This window comes from Carcharhinus amblyrhynchos, unplaced genomic scaffold, assembly GCF_965287045.1.
Source record: "Carcharhinus amblyrhynchos unplaced genomic scaffold, sCarAmb.v2.hapA scaffold_38, whole genome shotgun sequence".
NCBI classification, from domain to species: Eukaryota; Metazoa; Chordata; class Chondrichthyes; order Carcharhiniformes; family Carcharhinidae; genus Carcharhinus; species Carcharhinus amblyrhynchos.
The window spans coordinates 6,297,587-6,315,391 of NW_027649779.1; the positions used below are offsets into that span (position 1 = coordinate 6,297,587).

General features: G+C 42.2%; 1 gene segment (V, D, J or C); it reads right to left on the minus strand.

Moving 5' to 3' along the window:
• Positions 1–1,283: 1,283 nt before the first annotated feature.
• Positions 1,284–17,805, minus strand: part of LOC145362423 (Ig heavy chain C region-like) — an 88,305-nt gene continuing 71,783 nt past the window's right edge. Inside the window, 5 exon segments of the C gene segment in view lie at positions 1,284–1,675; positions 2,907–3,215; positions 4,212–4,517; positions 5,489–5,797; positions 17,327–17,550. Of these exon segments, the coding sequence occupies positions 1,284–1,675; positions 2,907–3,215; positions 4,212–4,517; positions 5,489–5,797; positions 17,327–17,550 (1,540 nt within the window).

Below are 17,805 nucleotides of genomic sequence, written 5' to 3' on the forward strand. Positions count from 1 at the left end.
ATTTGTGTTTTTCTGGATTTGTGTGCATATGTGTACGTGTATTTGTATATGTATTTGTGCATTTGTGTGTGTGTGTGTGTGTGTGTGTGTGTGTGTGTGTGTGTGTGTGTGTGTGTGTAAGCCTATGTGTGTATTTATAATTGTGTCAGTTCTGTGCATTATTGCCAGTGTGTGTATTTTTTAAGTGTTGCTCCAATTCTCACCGGCAATCATTAATTGAACATGATTCAATACGAATAATGGAGAATATTTTCAACCTTTCCTTTGTAAATTTATTTCATGTGAGTGACACAGTGATAAAAGTAGAAAGAATAAAATACTTCAGTGATGCATCTCATAAATCTTAGGGACAGAAGGGTGAAAAGCGGGGAGGATTCTATTATTTGTTTAAATTGTATTATGGGAAACAAATGACAGAACATGTATTAACTGGAAAAAATAATGTCGAATCACTTTTGTTTTTAATTGTGTTGCATAAATATATGTGCATTTCAATGATTAAAATAATGATACTTCAAAATCTGCAGCGAATAAACCGGAAGCTAATTCGTGCTGTTGGCAATTGGGTCGTTATAGTAGAGAGCTGGTCCCTTCCAAACAGACGACCTGGTGAGAGGGGGGAGAGTGAGCTCATAGTTTACCTCTCTCTACCCAGAAATACAATGCCTCTGGTGGTTCTAATCAGTGAGGGGGTGGAGGTGACTGGATCAAACAATGACAATCCTCCTCTTTTCATTGAGGAAGTGGTGGTACATGGGTTAGCTATTGCTCCTCCCCTCTCTTTGTTGGGTGAGTAGGAATCCGGTAGGTTAACAATTTCACTCTCCCTCTCTCTGATGGGGGGATTGTTGTTCCATGTTTCTGTGTGACCCTCACTTCAGTTCCCAGTGGGTGTGGTGTAGCAGCTGAAACCTGACATCATGGATAAAGGCATGGGCAATGAGAGAAGCAGGAACACCAAGATATAATGTTGTTTTTGTTTGTCAGAAATGTTGAAATTGTTGGATTTTTCCTCAGCGGGAGGAAAGTCAGTGAAGATATCTTGCAGAATCCTCTGATGAATGTGCTCTACTCTGTCACTAACACAGGGTGTATCTGAGCAGGGAGCATTGGTTCAACAAGACTTGGGTCTGAGACCTGAAAATATCTGACTCAAACTAAAGATATGCAATGGAAGTAAAACTGAAAAAAAAAATCAATTAAACAATTGGGTATTTCATTTATCATTAGAGGGAAGATATTTTATTCTTTTTATTGAAGTTTTTAATGTAACCGAGTGATACTCATTGACATGAATTAACAGTGTCCATCAGTGCAAGGGAAATGTTCACAAAACTGGGTTTACCGCTGGATTTGTCAACTGTTCTGTTGATGATCTTCAAGGGGATGGCTTCATGTCCCACCACACAGGAGTAAGAAGCGCCGCTGGACCATTCCTCTGCTGCAATGGATAACAGGCTGTACATGAAGAAGGAGCTATTGCCGTTCTCCGCCATCACCTCGGTGTTCCTGTAGTTGCCGGGATTCACCGGCTTTTCGTTGACGGTCCACTTGACGAAGATCTCTCGGGGGGAGAAACCTCTCACTAAGCAGCTGAGGGAGACGAAACTCTGAGCGGAGACTTCTTCTGCCGAGGGCAGGAGGACAGAGACGACCGGTTCCCGCGGATTTGGATCTGCAGAAAATGTACAATAAATATCAATAAACTGGAGAATTCTGGAGGCAATGAAACCGCTGGTTAGATCTCAGGAAAATGTGCTTCGATTTTGATTTTAAATGTTCCCATTTTTGACTTCCAGCTTGGAGGAGAGGTGAACACAATTGTTTTCTCAAATTACTCAGGGGGGCTGACTGGGAAGTTTCAGAAAGTTTACAGCACAGAATCAGGCCATTCGGCCCAACTGATCTACTTTCCTTTTTGGTTTCCTAGTTTTGATGCACCACATCAGACTCCCCCCCTCTTCTTCGATCTAAACACAGTAACATCGACTTCAGTTCACTTTTCATTCATCAACACATCAAACTCCCCATGAAAATATCGATCGGCCCGTAATCGTTTAGTTGCAGTTTTTTTTCCGTTCAGGGGAGACCATTAATGCACGGAATACTAAATATTGACTTGTACACTTCCACTGGAGATAGCCACAGTGATGCATTTACATAGAAACATAGTATAGTACAGCACAGTACAGGCCCTTTGGCCCTCAATGCTGTGCCGAACTATGTCCAATCCTAAGATCAAGCTATCCCACTCCCTACCATTCTGGTGTGCTCCATGTGCCTAACCAATAACGGCTTGAAACTTCCTCAAGTGTCCGACTCCTATCGCAGCAGGCAGTGTATTCTGCACCCCACCACTCTGTGAGTGAAGAATGTACCTTCGACATCCCTCCTATATCTCCCACCATGGACCATAAATTTATGCCCCCGAGTAACAGCTACATCCACCTGAGGAAATATTCTCTGCACGTCCACTCTATCTATACCCCTCATCATCTTATAAACCTCTATTACGTCACCTTTGATCCTCCTCTGCTCTGAAGAGAAAAGCCCCAGCTCCCTCAACCTTTCCTCATAAGACCTACCCTCCAAACCAGGCAGCATCCTGGTAAATCTCCTCTGCACTCTCTCCAATGCTTCTACATCCTTCTTATAGTGAGGGGACCAGAACTGCACACAATATTCCAAATGTGATCCGATGTAGTTGCAGCATAACCCCACAGTCTTAAACTCAAACTCCCGATAAATAACCGGTAAAACACTACCGGTCTTCTTCACAGCTCTATCCACTTGAGTGGTAACCTTTAGAGATCTGTGGATATCAACCCCAACACCTTTCAGTTCCTCCACATTCCTCAGAACCCTGCCGTTGACCCTACATTTATTGTTTCAGTCTCTCAGCTCACCTGTTTCCTTGTGGATAGATGTTCTTAAAGGAGTCGGCAGATCCTGATGGCTCACCACACACTCGAACACAGCCGCACTCAGCCAGGCTTGTGTCGAGATGTTTAATTTGCTGATCACGCTGTCAGGATCCGCTCCGGGCTTTTCGGCAATCTCTGATTTCAAATACTTCCTGTCTCGGATCCAGGACACGTTAACTCCATCAGGAGCATTAGAAATGATGCAGGTTAATGTCGCGGTCGCCTCCAGCAAGACCTGTTCTATTGGTGGTGGCTGTATCTTCACTGTGGTATCAAGGCACTGGAGAGGAACTGTGAATGAGAAATGGAAATCAACCCTAGTTCCCCTTCAGAAGCAGGACAGCAGTCTTCAGCCTGAAGGAGATGAAGTCACCTCCAATACATCAATCTCTAACTATTCCCTTTCAACATCAGTGGACGATGAAAAACCAACTTGTTCTATGAACTTATTCCCTTTATTAAAGTATTGTAGCAGCGGTACCATTTTCATAAATCAACATTGCAGGATTCCCAAACAATACACCATCCTGAACTCAGGGAAAACAGTACTGGGCGTTAGTTTATAAATAGGGTGGATGCACTTTCCGAAATTTTACCCCTATGCTGTGACTTGTGAAAGAGTTCGATCCCCACTGTCTCTCTCTAAATCTTACCAGCTGCCTCAGGGGAAAAAAAAGTTGACATCAAGGCCATCTCTCTCACTATATTACTTCAAAATGGAAGGGGGCGCTCTTTCAGGGGAGGCAGGGACATTTAAGAACATAAGAACATAAGAAATAGGAGCAGGAGTAGGCCATCTAGCCCTTCGAGCTTGCCCTGCCATTCATTTGGTGTTATCAATGGGCTTGTAATCTAGTGCAAAGTTCTGGGGACACAGATTTGAATCCCATCATTGCAAATATTAAATCTGAATTCTATAAAAATGTATAATTAAAAGTTGAAATGATTATCATGAAGCCATTGCTGTAAAACCTCTTCAAGTTCACAAATCCTCTTTAACAAATAAATCCGCTGTCTTTATCTGGCCTGGCATGCATGTGACTCCAGATTCACAGCAACGTGGTTGACATTGAAGTGCCCCCGGGTTTGGGAAATAAATGCACCTCTCATGAAGGGATAACAAAAAATTGTTTTTCTGATGAAATTCTGAATGAGATATTGTCCTAATGCAGCAAACTACATGACAATAACTTGCAAGTTATTCTATGCGTTGTACCAACATTAATAGATCCCTAATTCCGGTGAACATCGGAATGATATATTTTAACCTTTGTTTGAGTCTCTTACTCTGAGATGCGCTGATGTTCAGACTCTGAGTGTTTCCTTGGTGAGTGACCTGGCAGGTATAGACCGCTTTGCTGAACCATTCCCCAGCGGAGACTGTCAGCCGGCTGCTGGCCGAGAAGTTCCCGTTCACTTGACAGGCGGGAGAGGTGACAATTCCTGAATCCACGGGTTCCCCATTCTTCAGCCAGTTCACCGTCAGTGACTTTGGCTGGAAATCGATGATTGAACAGACGATGGTTGCAAATTTGCTGCTTGTGATTTCTTCACTGGGACTCAGGGTGAGGATTACGGTTGGGGGGATTTCACCTTCAACAAACACATGTTTAGACATTACTTGAAAATTCAATTGACAACAATTAAAATTAGTTATTTTATTTTAGCACCAGAGCTGCCGATTTAAGAATTGTGAGCATGGTTTTGTTGAACTGGCAGGGAAATGGCCAATAGAATTCAACCATCAGAAGTGTCACGCAATGCAGTTGCGGAGGGCAAACAGAGCAAGGGAATAGTCAATAAAACAGAAGGTTGAGAGAGATTGAGGAAATGCAAGACCTTGTACTGAATGTCCACTTTTTTTTAGATGGTAGGGCAACTGGACAAGTTGATCAAGAAAGCGTTTCGGATTAATTCCCCCAATGTGTGAGGTATTCAAAACAAAATCAGTGATGTAATGATGGGGCTGTATAGCACACTAATTAGGCCACGTTTGGAGTTTGCTGCATAGTCCTGGCCACCACCTTGCAGGAATGACGTAATGACTCTGGAGAGAGATGAGGTTTACAGGAATGTTGCCAGGGCCTGAACATTGCAGCCATGAGGCGAGATTGAATAGGCAGGAATTGTTTTCCTTAGGATAAAAGAGGAGGCTGAGGTGTGACATAATTGTGGTTCACAAAATTATACGGGACGTAGGTAGAAATAATTCATTCTCCAAGTGGAGGGTTCAATTACCAGGGGGCATGATCATTTAAAATGTGTCTGTATCTGTATCTCAAGTGCTTTAACCGACAAGGCTACGAAGCAAGGACTACAAAGTGGGCTTAAAATGAATGGTTAGTTTCTTTGTTGTCACTTTTGGACAGCACAGACATGATGATCTAAATGGTCTCCTTCTGCACCGTAACATTTCGGTGGTCCTCTCGTTCTGAGTAACTTGTCAGTCAGTAGATATTTACCTGGATTTTGCACAAATTACATTTTTCAAATTGCTACAAATCAGTTATAACTAAGACCTTATACAGTTCAATCACAGCGCCCCTCTCTTACCCAGGTTTCACAACACTTACATGGCATTTCAACGCTCTTGACTGAGTCACGGTGTTGAACCTCACAGTCAATTCTGGGGCATTCTCCCGCTGAGTCAGTGATGGTTAACTGGCTGCTCTTTGTGTAGGTCCCCTTCGTGTTTCTCACTGACGGGTAAGTTTTAAACCCACTGGTGATCTTCTGCCCATTTTTCTTCCAGGTCAGTTTGGCGACATCTGGAAGGTAACCCATCGCCAAACAGCCGTAGGTGACGGAGCCGTCGGAGTTGTGTTGCTGACAGGAGGAGACCAGGCCGTAGAGAGTGGGCGGAGACGGTGTCGCTGGGAAAAAATAGCCGATTGAACAAGTTAGACACTCATTTGCGTTTATTAAGTCATCAAACATGTTGTTACAAATATGTTTCTATATTAGGTGTAGCTCTTGGTGTTATATAGGTTCTAGTTATGATCAGGATATTGATGAGGGATATGGGTAATAGGTATGATCAGGATATTGATGAGATCTGACCAAAGTGAATGGCGGAGTAGGCTCAGAGGGCTAAACGACCACTCCTGCTTCTATTTTCTGTGCTTCTATCCCGAACATTGATTAGAATTATGAACTTATCCCTATATTTCCAGATTTAATCCTATATCTACCTTTCAGATTATGTTATTTCTATCAATTGGGAAAAGTCATCTCTGAAGAAACTCACATCCCTGTCTCCACCTCGAGCAAATTAAGAAGAAAAATACATTCATATAGTGTCAAAATGGCATATCATTCATTGGATTAACAGAGAAGAGCAAAGTTTGTCTCAATTGTTGCAGCAACTATTTATTTCTCAAACAACAACACTTTGTGATGAAGAAGTTGTCTCTTCATTCAAATCATCCACTCACCTGATGAGGGAGTTCCAACAGCTTGTGATTCCAAATAAACCTGTTGGACTTTAACCTGGTGCAGTGAGATCCTTACTGTGCCCACAACAACCTCACTCCGGCATCTCCACACTAGTTTTGGAAATTGCCTGTGTTCAAACTGATTGATGCCCCTTCCTCTCTCCAACTCACTGCCTCTCACTCCACAAAACGGAGATTAATGACTTTGCTTCAAAAATACCTCCGGAATGAGTACTTACTGAATGATCAGGAAACTCTAAATGTGATTATAAATTCAAATAAATGCAACATTGTCTAATTAAAGGATCATACATTAATAGCAGGAGTTGGCCATTCGGGCTCCATCATTCACTGAGATTACAGATGAGCTGATTGTGGTGCTAGCTCTATTTTGAACCTCCTCACTCCGCCCATCCATCACCCGCTCTCTGCCCATTTCCCCCAGCTCTTTGCCCTTTCCACTGGCACTCTGACATTCACGGTGGCTCTTTTTCCATTTTATCCGGCTCTCGGTATTTCCACCTGGTTCTCTACACTTCCCTCCAGCTCTGTGCCCTCTCTCCCGGCTCTCTGCTCTTTTCCTCAGCACCCTACACTTTCCCTCAGCTCTCTGCCCTCTGCCCCTGCTCCCTACCCTCTTTCTCCTTTCCCCCAGCTCTCTGGCCTTTCCCCCTGACTCTCCTGCTCTTTCCCCTGGGCTCTCTGCCCTTTCCCTCAGCTCCCTGGCCTTTCTCCTGCCTCCCTGCCCCTTTTCGTGCCTCCCTGCCCTTTTCCCTGGTTCTCTCCCCTTTCCCTGGTCTTTCTGCCCGTTCCCCCATCTCTCTGCCCTTCCTTTCGGCTCTCTCCCCTTTCACTGGTCTCTCTGCCCTTTCCCCCTGCTTCCTGTCCTTTCCCCTCTCTCTCTACCCTTTCCCCTGGCTTTCCGCCCTGTTCCCCGGCTGTGTGCCCTTTCCCCCGCCTCTCTGCCCTTCCCCCAGCTCTCTGCTGTTTCCCCCGGCTCTCTGCCCTCCCCACACCCCGCCTCTCTGCCGTTTCCCTCGCCTCCTGTTCTCCCCTGACTCTTTGCCATTGTCCCTCTCCCCGAGCCCCCCAGCGATTCCCTCCAGCTCTCTGCACTCCCAGGGCAGCTCCCACCTTTGAACACCAAACTGCCGCTTGAGATCTTTCTTCTCTCTCGTTGCAGACCCTCCCCACACAGATTTAGTGAATGTGAGTGAGAGAATGTGAGTGTGTGAGAGTGAGTGATTAGATGAGTGAAAGTGGATGAGTGATGGTGCATGTGTGACGGAAGGTGAGTGAGTGAAGTTCTTTGAGTGGCGATGAGTGATTCAAGGTGAGTCAGTGTGGGTGAGGGTGAGACAGCGTGAGTAAATGAGGGTGTGTGAGAGAGGGTAGGTGAGTGAAGATGGCTGAATGTGATGAAGGTGGCTAGATGATTGTAGGTAAGCAAGATTGAAAGAATGAGGGAGAGTGAGTGAGGACATGTGAAGGTTAGTGGACGTGGGTGAGTGAAAGTGAGTGAGATTGAGTGAATGAGGGTGAGGGAGTGAATGTAACTGAGTAAGTGACGGGAGAGACTGAGTGAGACAGGGTGGTGTGTGAGAGTGTGTGAGGGAGAATGAATGTGGATGGGTGGGAGAGTGAGAGTGAGTGAGTGAAGGTGTTTGATGAGGATGTGTGGTTGAGGATTTGTGAGTTAGGGTGCGTGAAATTGAGTGATGATGAGTATGTGAGGGTGTGTGAGTGACTGTAAGTGCGTGAGTTTGAGTGAGTTTGAACGGGTGACCTGGCGTAAGTGAGAGAGAGAGAGACAGGGAGAGGGTCATTGAGCTTGAGTCTGTGGGGGAGAGTCTGGGGGATTGAGGGTGGATAGGTGAGTGAGTGAGTGTGAGTGAGAGTGAGTGAGACTGGATGAGTGAGGGTGGGTAAGTGGGGTGAGTGAGTGAGTGAGAGAATGGGGTGAGTGAGTGAGGGTGAGTGAGACTGAGTGAGACTAAGTGAGTGAGGGTTGGTAAGTGGGGTGAGTAAGTGAGAGTGAGTGAGACTGGATGAGTGAGGGTGGGTAAGTGGGTGATTGTTAGTGAATGGGTGAGTGAGTGAGGGTGAGTGAGACTAGGTGAGTGAGGGTGGATTAGTGGGATGAGTGAGTGAGACTGGGTGAGTGACAGTGGATTAGTGGGATGAGTGAATGAAGGTGAGTATGAATGTTGGTGACTGACTGAGGGTCTAAGTCAGTGAGTGAGGTTTGAGTGAGGTTGAGTGAGTGATGGTGTAAGAGTGTGGGTGGCTGAGTGGCAGTGAGTTAATGAAGGCGCGTGAGGGTGAGTGCGTGTGAGGGAGTGCGTGTGAGTGAGTGAATGTGGGTGCGTGACTGAGGGTGTGAGAGTGAGTCAATATGAATGAGTCAGTGAGGGTATGAGAATGAGTGAGTCAGGGTGTGTGATTGAGGGTGAGCGAGTGAGGTTGAATGAGGGTTTGTAGGTGAGTATGGGTGAGTGAGTGAGGATGGATGAGAGTGAGTGAGCGAATATGAGTGAGTGATCGTGAGTGAGTGAGTGTGTGAGGGTGTGAGGATGAGTGAGTCAGGGCGTGTGTTTGAGTGAATGAGCGAGGTTGAATGAGGGTGTGTGAGTGCTTGTGGGTGATTGAGTGAGAATGGATGAGAGTGAGTGAGCGAATATGAGTGAGTGATTGTGAGTGAGTGTATGAGGGCGGCTGACTCAGGATAATCAGGATGGGCGAGTGCGTGAGGGCGAGTGAGTGAGGGCGAGTGGGAAAGAGTGAGTAAGGGTGAATGAGTGGGGATGAGTGAGTGGGGATGAGTGTGTGAGTGGGGATGAGTGTGTGACGGTGAGTGTGTGTGAGGGTGAGTGTGTGTGAGGGTGAGTGTGTGTGAGGGTGAGTGTGTGTGAGGGTGAGGGTGGATGAGTGAGCATGGGTGAGTGAGTGAGAGCGAGTGTGTAAGTGTGAATGAGAATGAGTGAGTGAGGGTGAGTGATTGTGGTTGAGTGAGTGAGGGTGAGTAAATGAGGGTGAGTGAGTGAGAGTGTGCCAGCGAGAGAAGGGGGTAAGTGAGGGTGAGTGAGTGAAGTTGTTTGAGTGAGGATGAGAGATTGAGGGTGAGTGAGTGAGGGTGAGTGAGTGAGAGTGTGTCAGTGAGGGAAGGTGGGTAAGTGAGGGTGAGTGAGTGAAGTTGTTTGAGTGAGGATGAGAGATTGAGGGTGAGTGAGTCAGTGTGGGTGAGGGTGAGAGAGTCAGTGAGCCACCTCCTCCTCTCCCTCTCCATCGATCTTTTCCCGATTCTCTCCATTGATCAGCTTTCAGTAACAGGGCTGTGTAAAGTCAGGAATCAGTGTAGATCACCGGGCAGCTGCTTTAATGTCGGGGCCTTTCTTTCAGAAACACGGATCAGTGAACAAATAGACAGACTGAGGGAGCTGGAAGGGAAGCTTCCAGCAAAACTAGGGTCACACAGGAATCAAACACCAAGTTTACACCAGTATTGGGGAGCCAGGCGGACTTAGTCTCAGCCAGATCCCTTCTTATTGATTGTGTCTTTGTGTCCGGTGTAACACATGGAAATCCCTACTTCTGACCTCATGTTGGATGAAATGTGTCATTGATGAAGCAATAGAAGATTGTTGGTCCCAGAACAGTCCCCTGCCGAACTCCTGCAGTCAGATCTCAACTTAGATGTTTGACCTCCAACAGCCATCACCATCTTGCTTTGTGCTAAATATGACTCCAAACAGAGAAGAATTTCCCGCTGAAACTTATTCACATGAGTTTCACTCGGGCTCCTCGATCAGACCCTCATTCAAATTTTATGGCGGGGGTAGGGGGGGTTGGTGGTGGCAGGTGGGGGGGGGGGAGCGGGGGAGGGGGGCGGAGACACAGTGATTATCGCTGCTGCGTTACAGTTCAATTCCCGATATGAGTCATTGTGTGTGGAGTTAGCAAGTTCACCCCTGTCTGCTTGGGTTTCCTTCGGACGCTCCTGTTTCATTCGAAAGTCAAAAGATGTGTGGGTTCGCTGGATTGGCCATGCCAAATTGCCCCATTAGTTTCACGGGACTAGTTAGAGTAAATACATGTGGTTTTGGGAATAGAGCTTTGGTTTGATTCTGTTGGTGCAGACTCGATGGGCTGAATGGCCCCCTTTTACACTGTAGGATGCTATGATTCTATTCTATGAAGTCAAGGACAGCCACTCCGACATATGTGAGATGGAAAGTGTGTGAGAGTGTGTTTCTGTGTATGTACGCACACATGTGTGTGTGTGTGTGTATCTGTCTGTCTATATGTGTGTGTGTTAGAGAGAGAGAGAGAGAGAGAGAGAGATGGGTGTTCAAGAGGAACTGAGAGAGTGTATGTGAATAAATGTGAGACAACAGCGTTGGTGACGGAGTGTGGGAGAGAGATTGTGTGTACGAGAGCGTGAGGCTGTGCTGATGTGAGTATGTGCGTCTGCGTGTAAGAAAGAATGTGTGAGGGGAGTGTGCGTGTGAATGTTTTTGTGTATGAGGGTATGATAGACGGATTGAGAGAGCGAGAGTTTGTATTTGTATTTGTAGCGTATTTAGACGGTGAGAGAAAGAGAATGTGTATGGGTGTGTGAGAGAGATCATACCAGAGAGAAAGTAAGTGTGCACATCTATGTGCGCATGTGTGAGAGAATATGCAAGTGTGTATGTGTGTATTTATGTGTGTGAGAGTGTGTGATGTGTGTAAGTCTCTATCTGGCTGATTCAGTCTGGAAAAGCACCCTCACTCCGCAAATACTCACCCACTCACACAGTAAGTGGGAGTGACAAGTGAGCACGATATGGACTGCGGGACAAGGGCTGGAAAAACATTTAAATCTTTCACAAGTCAGTCACAATTAAATAATTTCCTCTTTCCTCAATGGCCGAAATTTTTAAAAAGTCAAGAAATTTAGCACAATCCAGGACAAAGCCATCCACAAGATTACCCGCCCTCTCATTCACTCTATTCACTCTCTCCATCACTAACAATCAGTGTCAGCACTGTGTGTATTATATACAACATGCACTGCAGAAACTCACCAAGGCTCCATAGATTACACTGTCCAAACCCGCTGCCTTTACATCCTAACAGGACAAGGGTAGCAGCCACATCTGAACACTATAACCCGTAAGTTACCCCCCAAAACACACACCATCCTGACCCGAAACAATATCTCAGTTCATTCATAGTCACTGGAACTTCCTGCCAAACAGCACGGCGAATGTCTGCAGCATACGGACTGCAGTCATTTAAGGACGCTTCATATCAACACTTTCTGAAGGAACAATTAGGGAAGATTAAAAATTCTGGCCGAGCAATTGACACGAAAATGCCTTTAGAAGACTAAAACTAATGAATTTGACGCTTCAACTGTCAAACGAAACAGTTCAGGGGCTGCTGTAGTACGGAGCACAATATAGTAAATCTCACTTTGTATTTGTTCATCGAACATTCCCAAGGCCGGTACATCACTGCTTAAAAATCTCCCAATTCTCCCTCTACAGTGTGAAGTTACTGCTCTCTCTGATGGTTACAATATGCTTTAGGGATCTCATTTCTGAGACGCCGAATCAAACATCAAATCAAACTGTCACATTTTTCACAGATACAAGTGTATTGAAGAAATAATTCAAATTTCACTCCCTGTAATTCAGCAGAAGGGACCAGAAGATTTACAACCATTCAGATAGATTCCTGGTCCCAACACAGTGACCACACGCCCAGAAACAGAACAGACACAAACGGTGCAACTGCCGAGTTCCCAGCAGAAAGATCTGTTCAATCTGTCAACTTCGTTCAAACTGTGGATTTTCATTGATCAGTGGTCAATTTACAACAGAAACAACAATAACCTATTTTAAATTATACTCATATTCATTTCAAAACTCCTTTCGACTTTCAATTATTTCTTTGTGTCACTTCTCGAAAACTATGTAAAAATGTAACGCTGCAAATGAGCAATCTCAAATAACAGGCTCAGGATAGTTCAATGTCCCTGACGGAGATGCAGTGACACAGTAACATTCAATGTCCCTAACAGAGATACGGTGACACAGTAACGGTTCAATTTCCCTAACAGAGATGCAGTGACACAGTAACAGTTCAATGTCCCTAACAGAGATGCAGTGACACTAACAGTTCAATGTCCCTTGCAGAGATACAGTGACACAGTAAAAAGTAAGCAAACCAAGAAATATTTACATTGAAAATCATTACTTGATTCAATCTCATTTCTTAAATATAATCTACAAAATAATCAAGGCAAAACACTTTATCAAGCTGAGCACCGTTAAGTAAAGAAATGTTTTGTTTTGAATTCATTTTCGATATAATTAAATATTCCCTAAGACGGATGATATTTTGCACACCAGCGCAATATTCAAAGTATTTTGTTTTAAATTAATTAGCACCAATATTATATTTTATGTTATTGCTAACTGCTACTTATTTCTCCTGTCAGCTGATTTGAACTCTAATAAAATTAGTTTTCAATCATTCTAAACGTGTTTCTGACCTCCGACATTGCCAAATAATTAGGTTATAATAAAATCTTTGACAATGTTAAACAATAATTTCATATCATTAAATGGAAACTTTCAAACAGCTGTCATTCATTTACTTAAATCTAATCACATTGTAATATTTTACTTTTTCACTTTTACTACAAATGTCTTATTATAACCGACAAACATCTTAAAAATGCATATTTCTGAGTTTGTGTAGACTGTAACGGCGTGACTATTTGAAATCAATTTCAAATAATTGAAATCTGTTTCCTAGATTTAGTAATTCAGACCGTCCATATAACTTAATTACTGAACACATTATTTAATTAAAGAAGTTCTGAATTAAACAGTGCAAACACGAAGAGGGCAATTGATTCAAATCCTTTGTAACACTAAAACATGTTGCAGAATATAAGTCCAGACGTTTTCTTCACTATAATATTTAATAAAAATTCAACATAAAGTTCAGATAGAATCAATTCTCCTGTTCCGTCATTTACTCTTCGCGTAATTCTATACTGTGTTCAGCAGAATTGGGAGACATGATGTTATTATTAACTGCAAATCTGATATTATTTTTATAATATTTATAATATTATATTTTATATAAATTAATGTTTTTGAATTTCAAGCATTAACTTGTCCCTCACTAACCATTTGCTGTTGACACTTTACTACAGTTGAAACACAATCATATGAACAATTAATTGAGTTTCAGCGAATTCCATGTGTTCAAAAACTCTGTTAGCTCTGTCTATCTTTTTTTCAAACTGTTTCATTGTAATTGATCAAAAGTCAAATTACAGCAACAAGAATGTCAGTAAAAAAATTAAATTAATCTGATGTTCATTTCAAAACTCCCTTCGCCTTTTAATTATTTCTCCCTGTCAGTCTCAAATCCAAAAAAAAACTGGGCAAAAATATATTTTTTTCTCTCTGAAAATGAGCACATCACATATAACACATACTTGGTAGTGTAATGTCTCTAACAGACATACAATGACGGAAAGAATTGCAATTCGTGATTTATTTTAATATCCAAGCATTAGTTAACACGGATAAAAGCTGAAACATCTAATTATTTTGTTTTTTTCTGAAATCTTTTTGCTTTGTCCCGACAAGAATTTTCAAACGCTTATTTATTTTCATTTAGCCTTAAAGCGTGTAACTGCTCAGTATCACTGAGTTGAACCAATACAGAAACAATTGAGAAACACCAAGCCATTTCACAAAATTTGAGATGAGACTAGTAATTAATTATCTCGGTATTGAATTACAAATTACTTGGAAGGGATAATCTGATTGCAACTGCACAGAAAAAAAAACTAATATTCGGATACAAAAAATGCCAAAAATAAAACTCGTATTCAAGTGACTGCGAACTTAATCTGGAATATAACGACTAATGGAAAGTATCTTGATGAATTCAGCGCTGCTGTGGAAACAGCGTGTTACCACTAAAATAGTTTCTGGAATTATCACAAAATATTTTCAGCCTAGAAACTTTTCTGGTCATTTTAATTGTGTGCAAAGCACAGCAGAACTACTCGAGGCGATTAATGAATCATGATATTAATACAGAATAATGCTTGGTGAATATGGAGTTATATTAACGATCAATAATTGTTTGATTTATATTAATTTTATTATCAAATTTGCTAATGAGAATTTTGTGATTGCAGCAACGACTGAATGTCAAAATGAACTTTGTAAGTCATGATTTGTTTTAATTTGTAAACAGTAGTTAAATCTTAGAGAAAAACGTTGTGATATCTTTATTTCATTTTTCCTCCCAAAACCTGCCTGTTTTCTACTACAAGGACTTTCAAACTTATAGATTCTTTGCATTCATTTAGAAAACGTGTAACCGCTCGGTGCCACCAAGTTTAAACAATGCAGAAACAATGCCGAAACACCAAATCACTTCGCAAATTTTAAACATTCATAGCGGCCGAACCACAGAAAATCCTGAACAGAAACACAACAAAGCACATCACTGAGGGAATTATTCCGGTTCACGAAGAAACAGCTCAATTATTCAGTCAACACAATCAAATGCAACATTGCAGGAAAATCTCAATATCGAATCCAGCAAAACAGCTCGTCACCAAATGTATCAATTATTAAACAAAACAGAAATCTGGAATAATTGCAATACCATTGCGAAGAGATAGAATATATCCAAGAATTAATATGGAAACTTTACCACATTTTATTCATATTGGATCATATTTCAAACATATTTAAACGTTTGGATGGTAAAGGCTGCAGCAATTACTCAGATTAAACATTGCGGGTAACCCAAATAGTGAAAGCAGAGGCAAACTATATTCTGAACAAACAGCGTAAGCTGTGATTTAGTTTAATCTGCTATTATCAATTATGATTTTCTAACCCACCAATGGAATAAAGTCCTCCTGATTTCAGCCTATAATAACGCGTCACGTAGTTTCAGACGCGAAGGGTTTTTTTTGTATTCAATCACTAAGTATGCACAGCTCAGTGTCACCGACTTTAAATAATGCAGAACCGCCAAACCATTTCAAACATTTACTTATTCAAAGTCAGCCAGATCCACAATCTCCTCAGTAGAAAAAAAGCATTACTGAACCCCGCTTCATGCAGAAGCAGCTCAATTCTACACACACTTTGAATCTCAAATTTATATCCAGCCATTCCACTCATCACCAAACTAGTCAATAATTCAAATGAACAGAAATATGTCAGAACAACACCAGCATTGTCAGTAAATGGAATATGATCACTCAATTAATACAGAATTTTTTAACACATTTTGTCAATATTGGGTTAGATTTCAAATGTGTGTGCAGTAGACAACCCGCAGCCACTAGATGTCACCGTGTTTACACGTTGCAGAAACGTCGAACTGTTTAATAGAAGTTAGACATTAACTTTTAAAGTAACCCAGCCAAACAATGTCCTCAGCAGATAAACACCAAAATACAACAATCAAGGGCTGAATCTCTAAGCATTGCCTTGTCAATAAACAGTAGAATTTTATAACACCCATAATAAGCAGAGTCACATGAAACATTGTTCAGAATGTTAGTACAAAATCTACCCAACCACATTTCAGTGAACGAATGAATTAATAAAATCGATTTAAAAAAAAACAAAAGCACAAGTAAAACAGTTATTAAATATTGCATGTTCTTACCTGCAGTCACCGTCACCATGGTCCCTTGTCCCCACCAGTCACAGTGTCACATTCCCTTTGCTGGGTCATACAATAACCGCCCCTGCAAAATATAGACAGAAAAAAACTGTCATTATTTTAAATATTCACAATTCAGAGGAAAATCAAAGTCAACTAATATTCATGAAATTATTACTGTATTTGTGGATACCGTTCTCTCCACATAAATGGCCCTAACGTTGTTTTGTATTTCACAGAGTATCACATGAACTTATTATTGAAAACACCAAATTATAACTCGAGTTATCATAAATGTTCCATTTGATTCTCGCTATTGTGCAGTGCTGGACGTAAATAATACAGCACTCCAAGTAATGTTGGATTGTAAAACAGAGCACTGACCCAGACTCGGTCAATTAGTGCTGAGCCGTTTTTTGTATTGACAGCAACTGTTGTGCCATCCAGTTATCACAGTGAGACACAGCATGGCAAATACTGTGCCTGGCTGCTAACTGTAAAACACAGATTTAATTTCACTGTTCTTTGAAAAATCTCATTCTGCCTCTTCTCAGAGCGAATGAGTGGGATATTGTAGCTTGTCCTAGTCATTATATTTATAAAGCATATCGGATTGCTTTTAAACCCTCTGTTTACATTTAGCATATCATTCAACGCAGATTTTACTGTTTTTTAGATTTTTATACCTTTTCAAGAACTAATATTATTTCCTCACATTATTTCATTGAAGCCTCTTTGGAAATCCTGCTGTGGTACTGATTACCAATTTGAACAATCTCTTTCCACGAGGTTTTTGTTTGAGGATGTCGCTGTGCTCAGCACTGTGACCCCCCTGTAGTATCACAGTGACACACACCCGCACAAAAAACTCACTTACTCTCTGTTCAGTATTGCCGTTCAATACTCACTACAAATAGACCAGAATTTCTGATGTAATTTACAATTTATGCCGCAGTTTACAAAACACAATCTAGAAACATCTTCAAGTATCAGAAATATTAAAACGAGCATTATATCCACGTGTGTAATTTCTGTACAGTGAATATAAACGGAGTGAAAAGTAGCATTATGTCTGTGGGTTTGCTCTGTTTATTGTTTAATTTTCTCAAAGTTAGGTTTCTTAGAAGCGGGTTGTGTTTCGTTCTGATCACTGTCTTTAATATGACATTTAAAACAGATACTGACCTTCAGGTTATGCGGGAAGTAGTTGGTTTCCCTGTTGAGCTGTTTTTGTCCGGGTCCAGCCCTGGTTCCTCTCACAGTGGTATCTTGCACAGTAATAGGTGGCAGTGTCTTCGATCTTCAGTCCCGTTATGTCCAAAGCGAAGATACTATTTGAAAGGTCTTTGGATGGAGTAAATCTTCCCTGAATCCCTGGGGCGTAATGATTGCTCGATGAATTTTTGTAGTCTAGCAGCCACTCCAGCCCCTGTCCGGGAAGCTGTCGGATCCAGTCCAGCCAGTTGCTCTCAAGATTGAAGCCGCTGGTTTTACAGGTCAGTTTCAGGGAACCTCCGGGACGCCCGGTCTCTGCCTCTGGCTGAGTCAACACAATCTCCGACTGGACACCTGTAAAAATATATCCAAAATCGCGAAGATTAATCGCGATGCATGGATTTCTAACTCTGAAACATTCAAGAGATAAACTAACACTGAGACAGTAACAGTGAGAGACTTTGGCAATAAATAAACTACTCACCAGATAAGAAGGTCAGCCACAAACTGAGAGAAATGGCCGA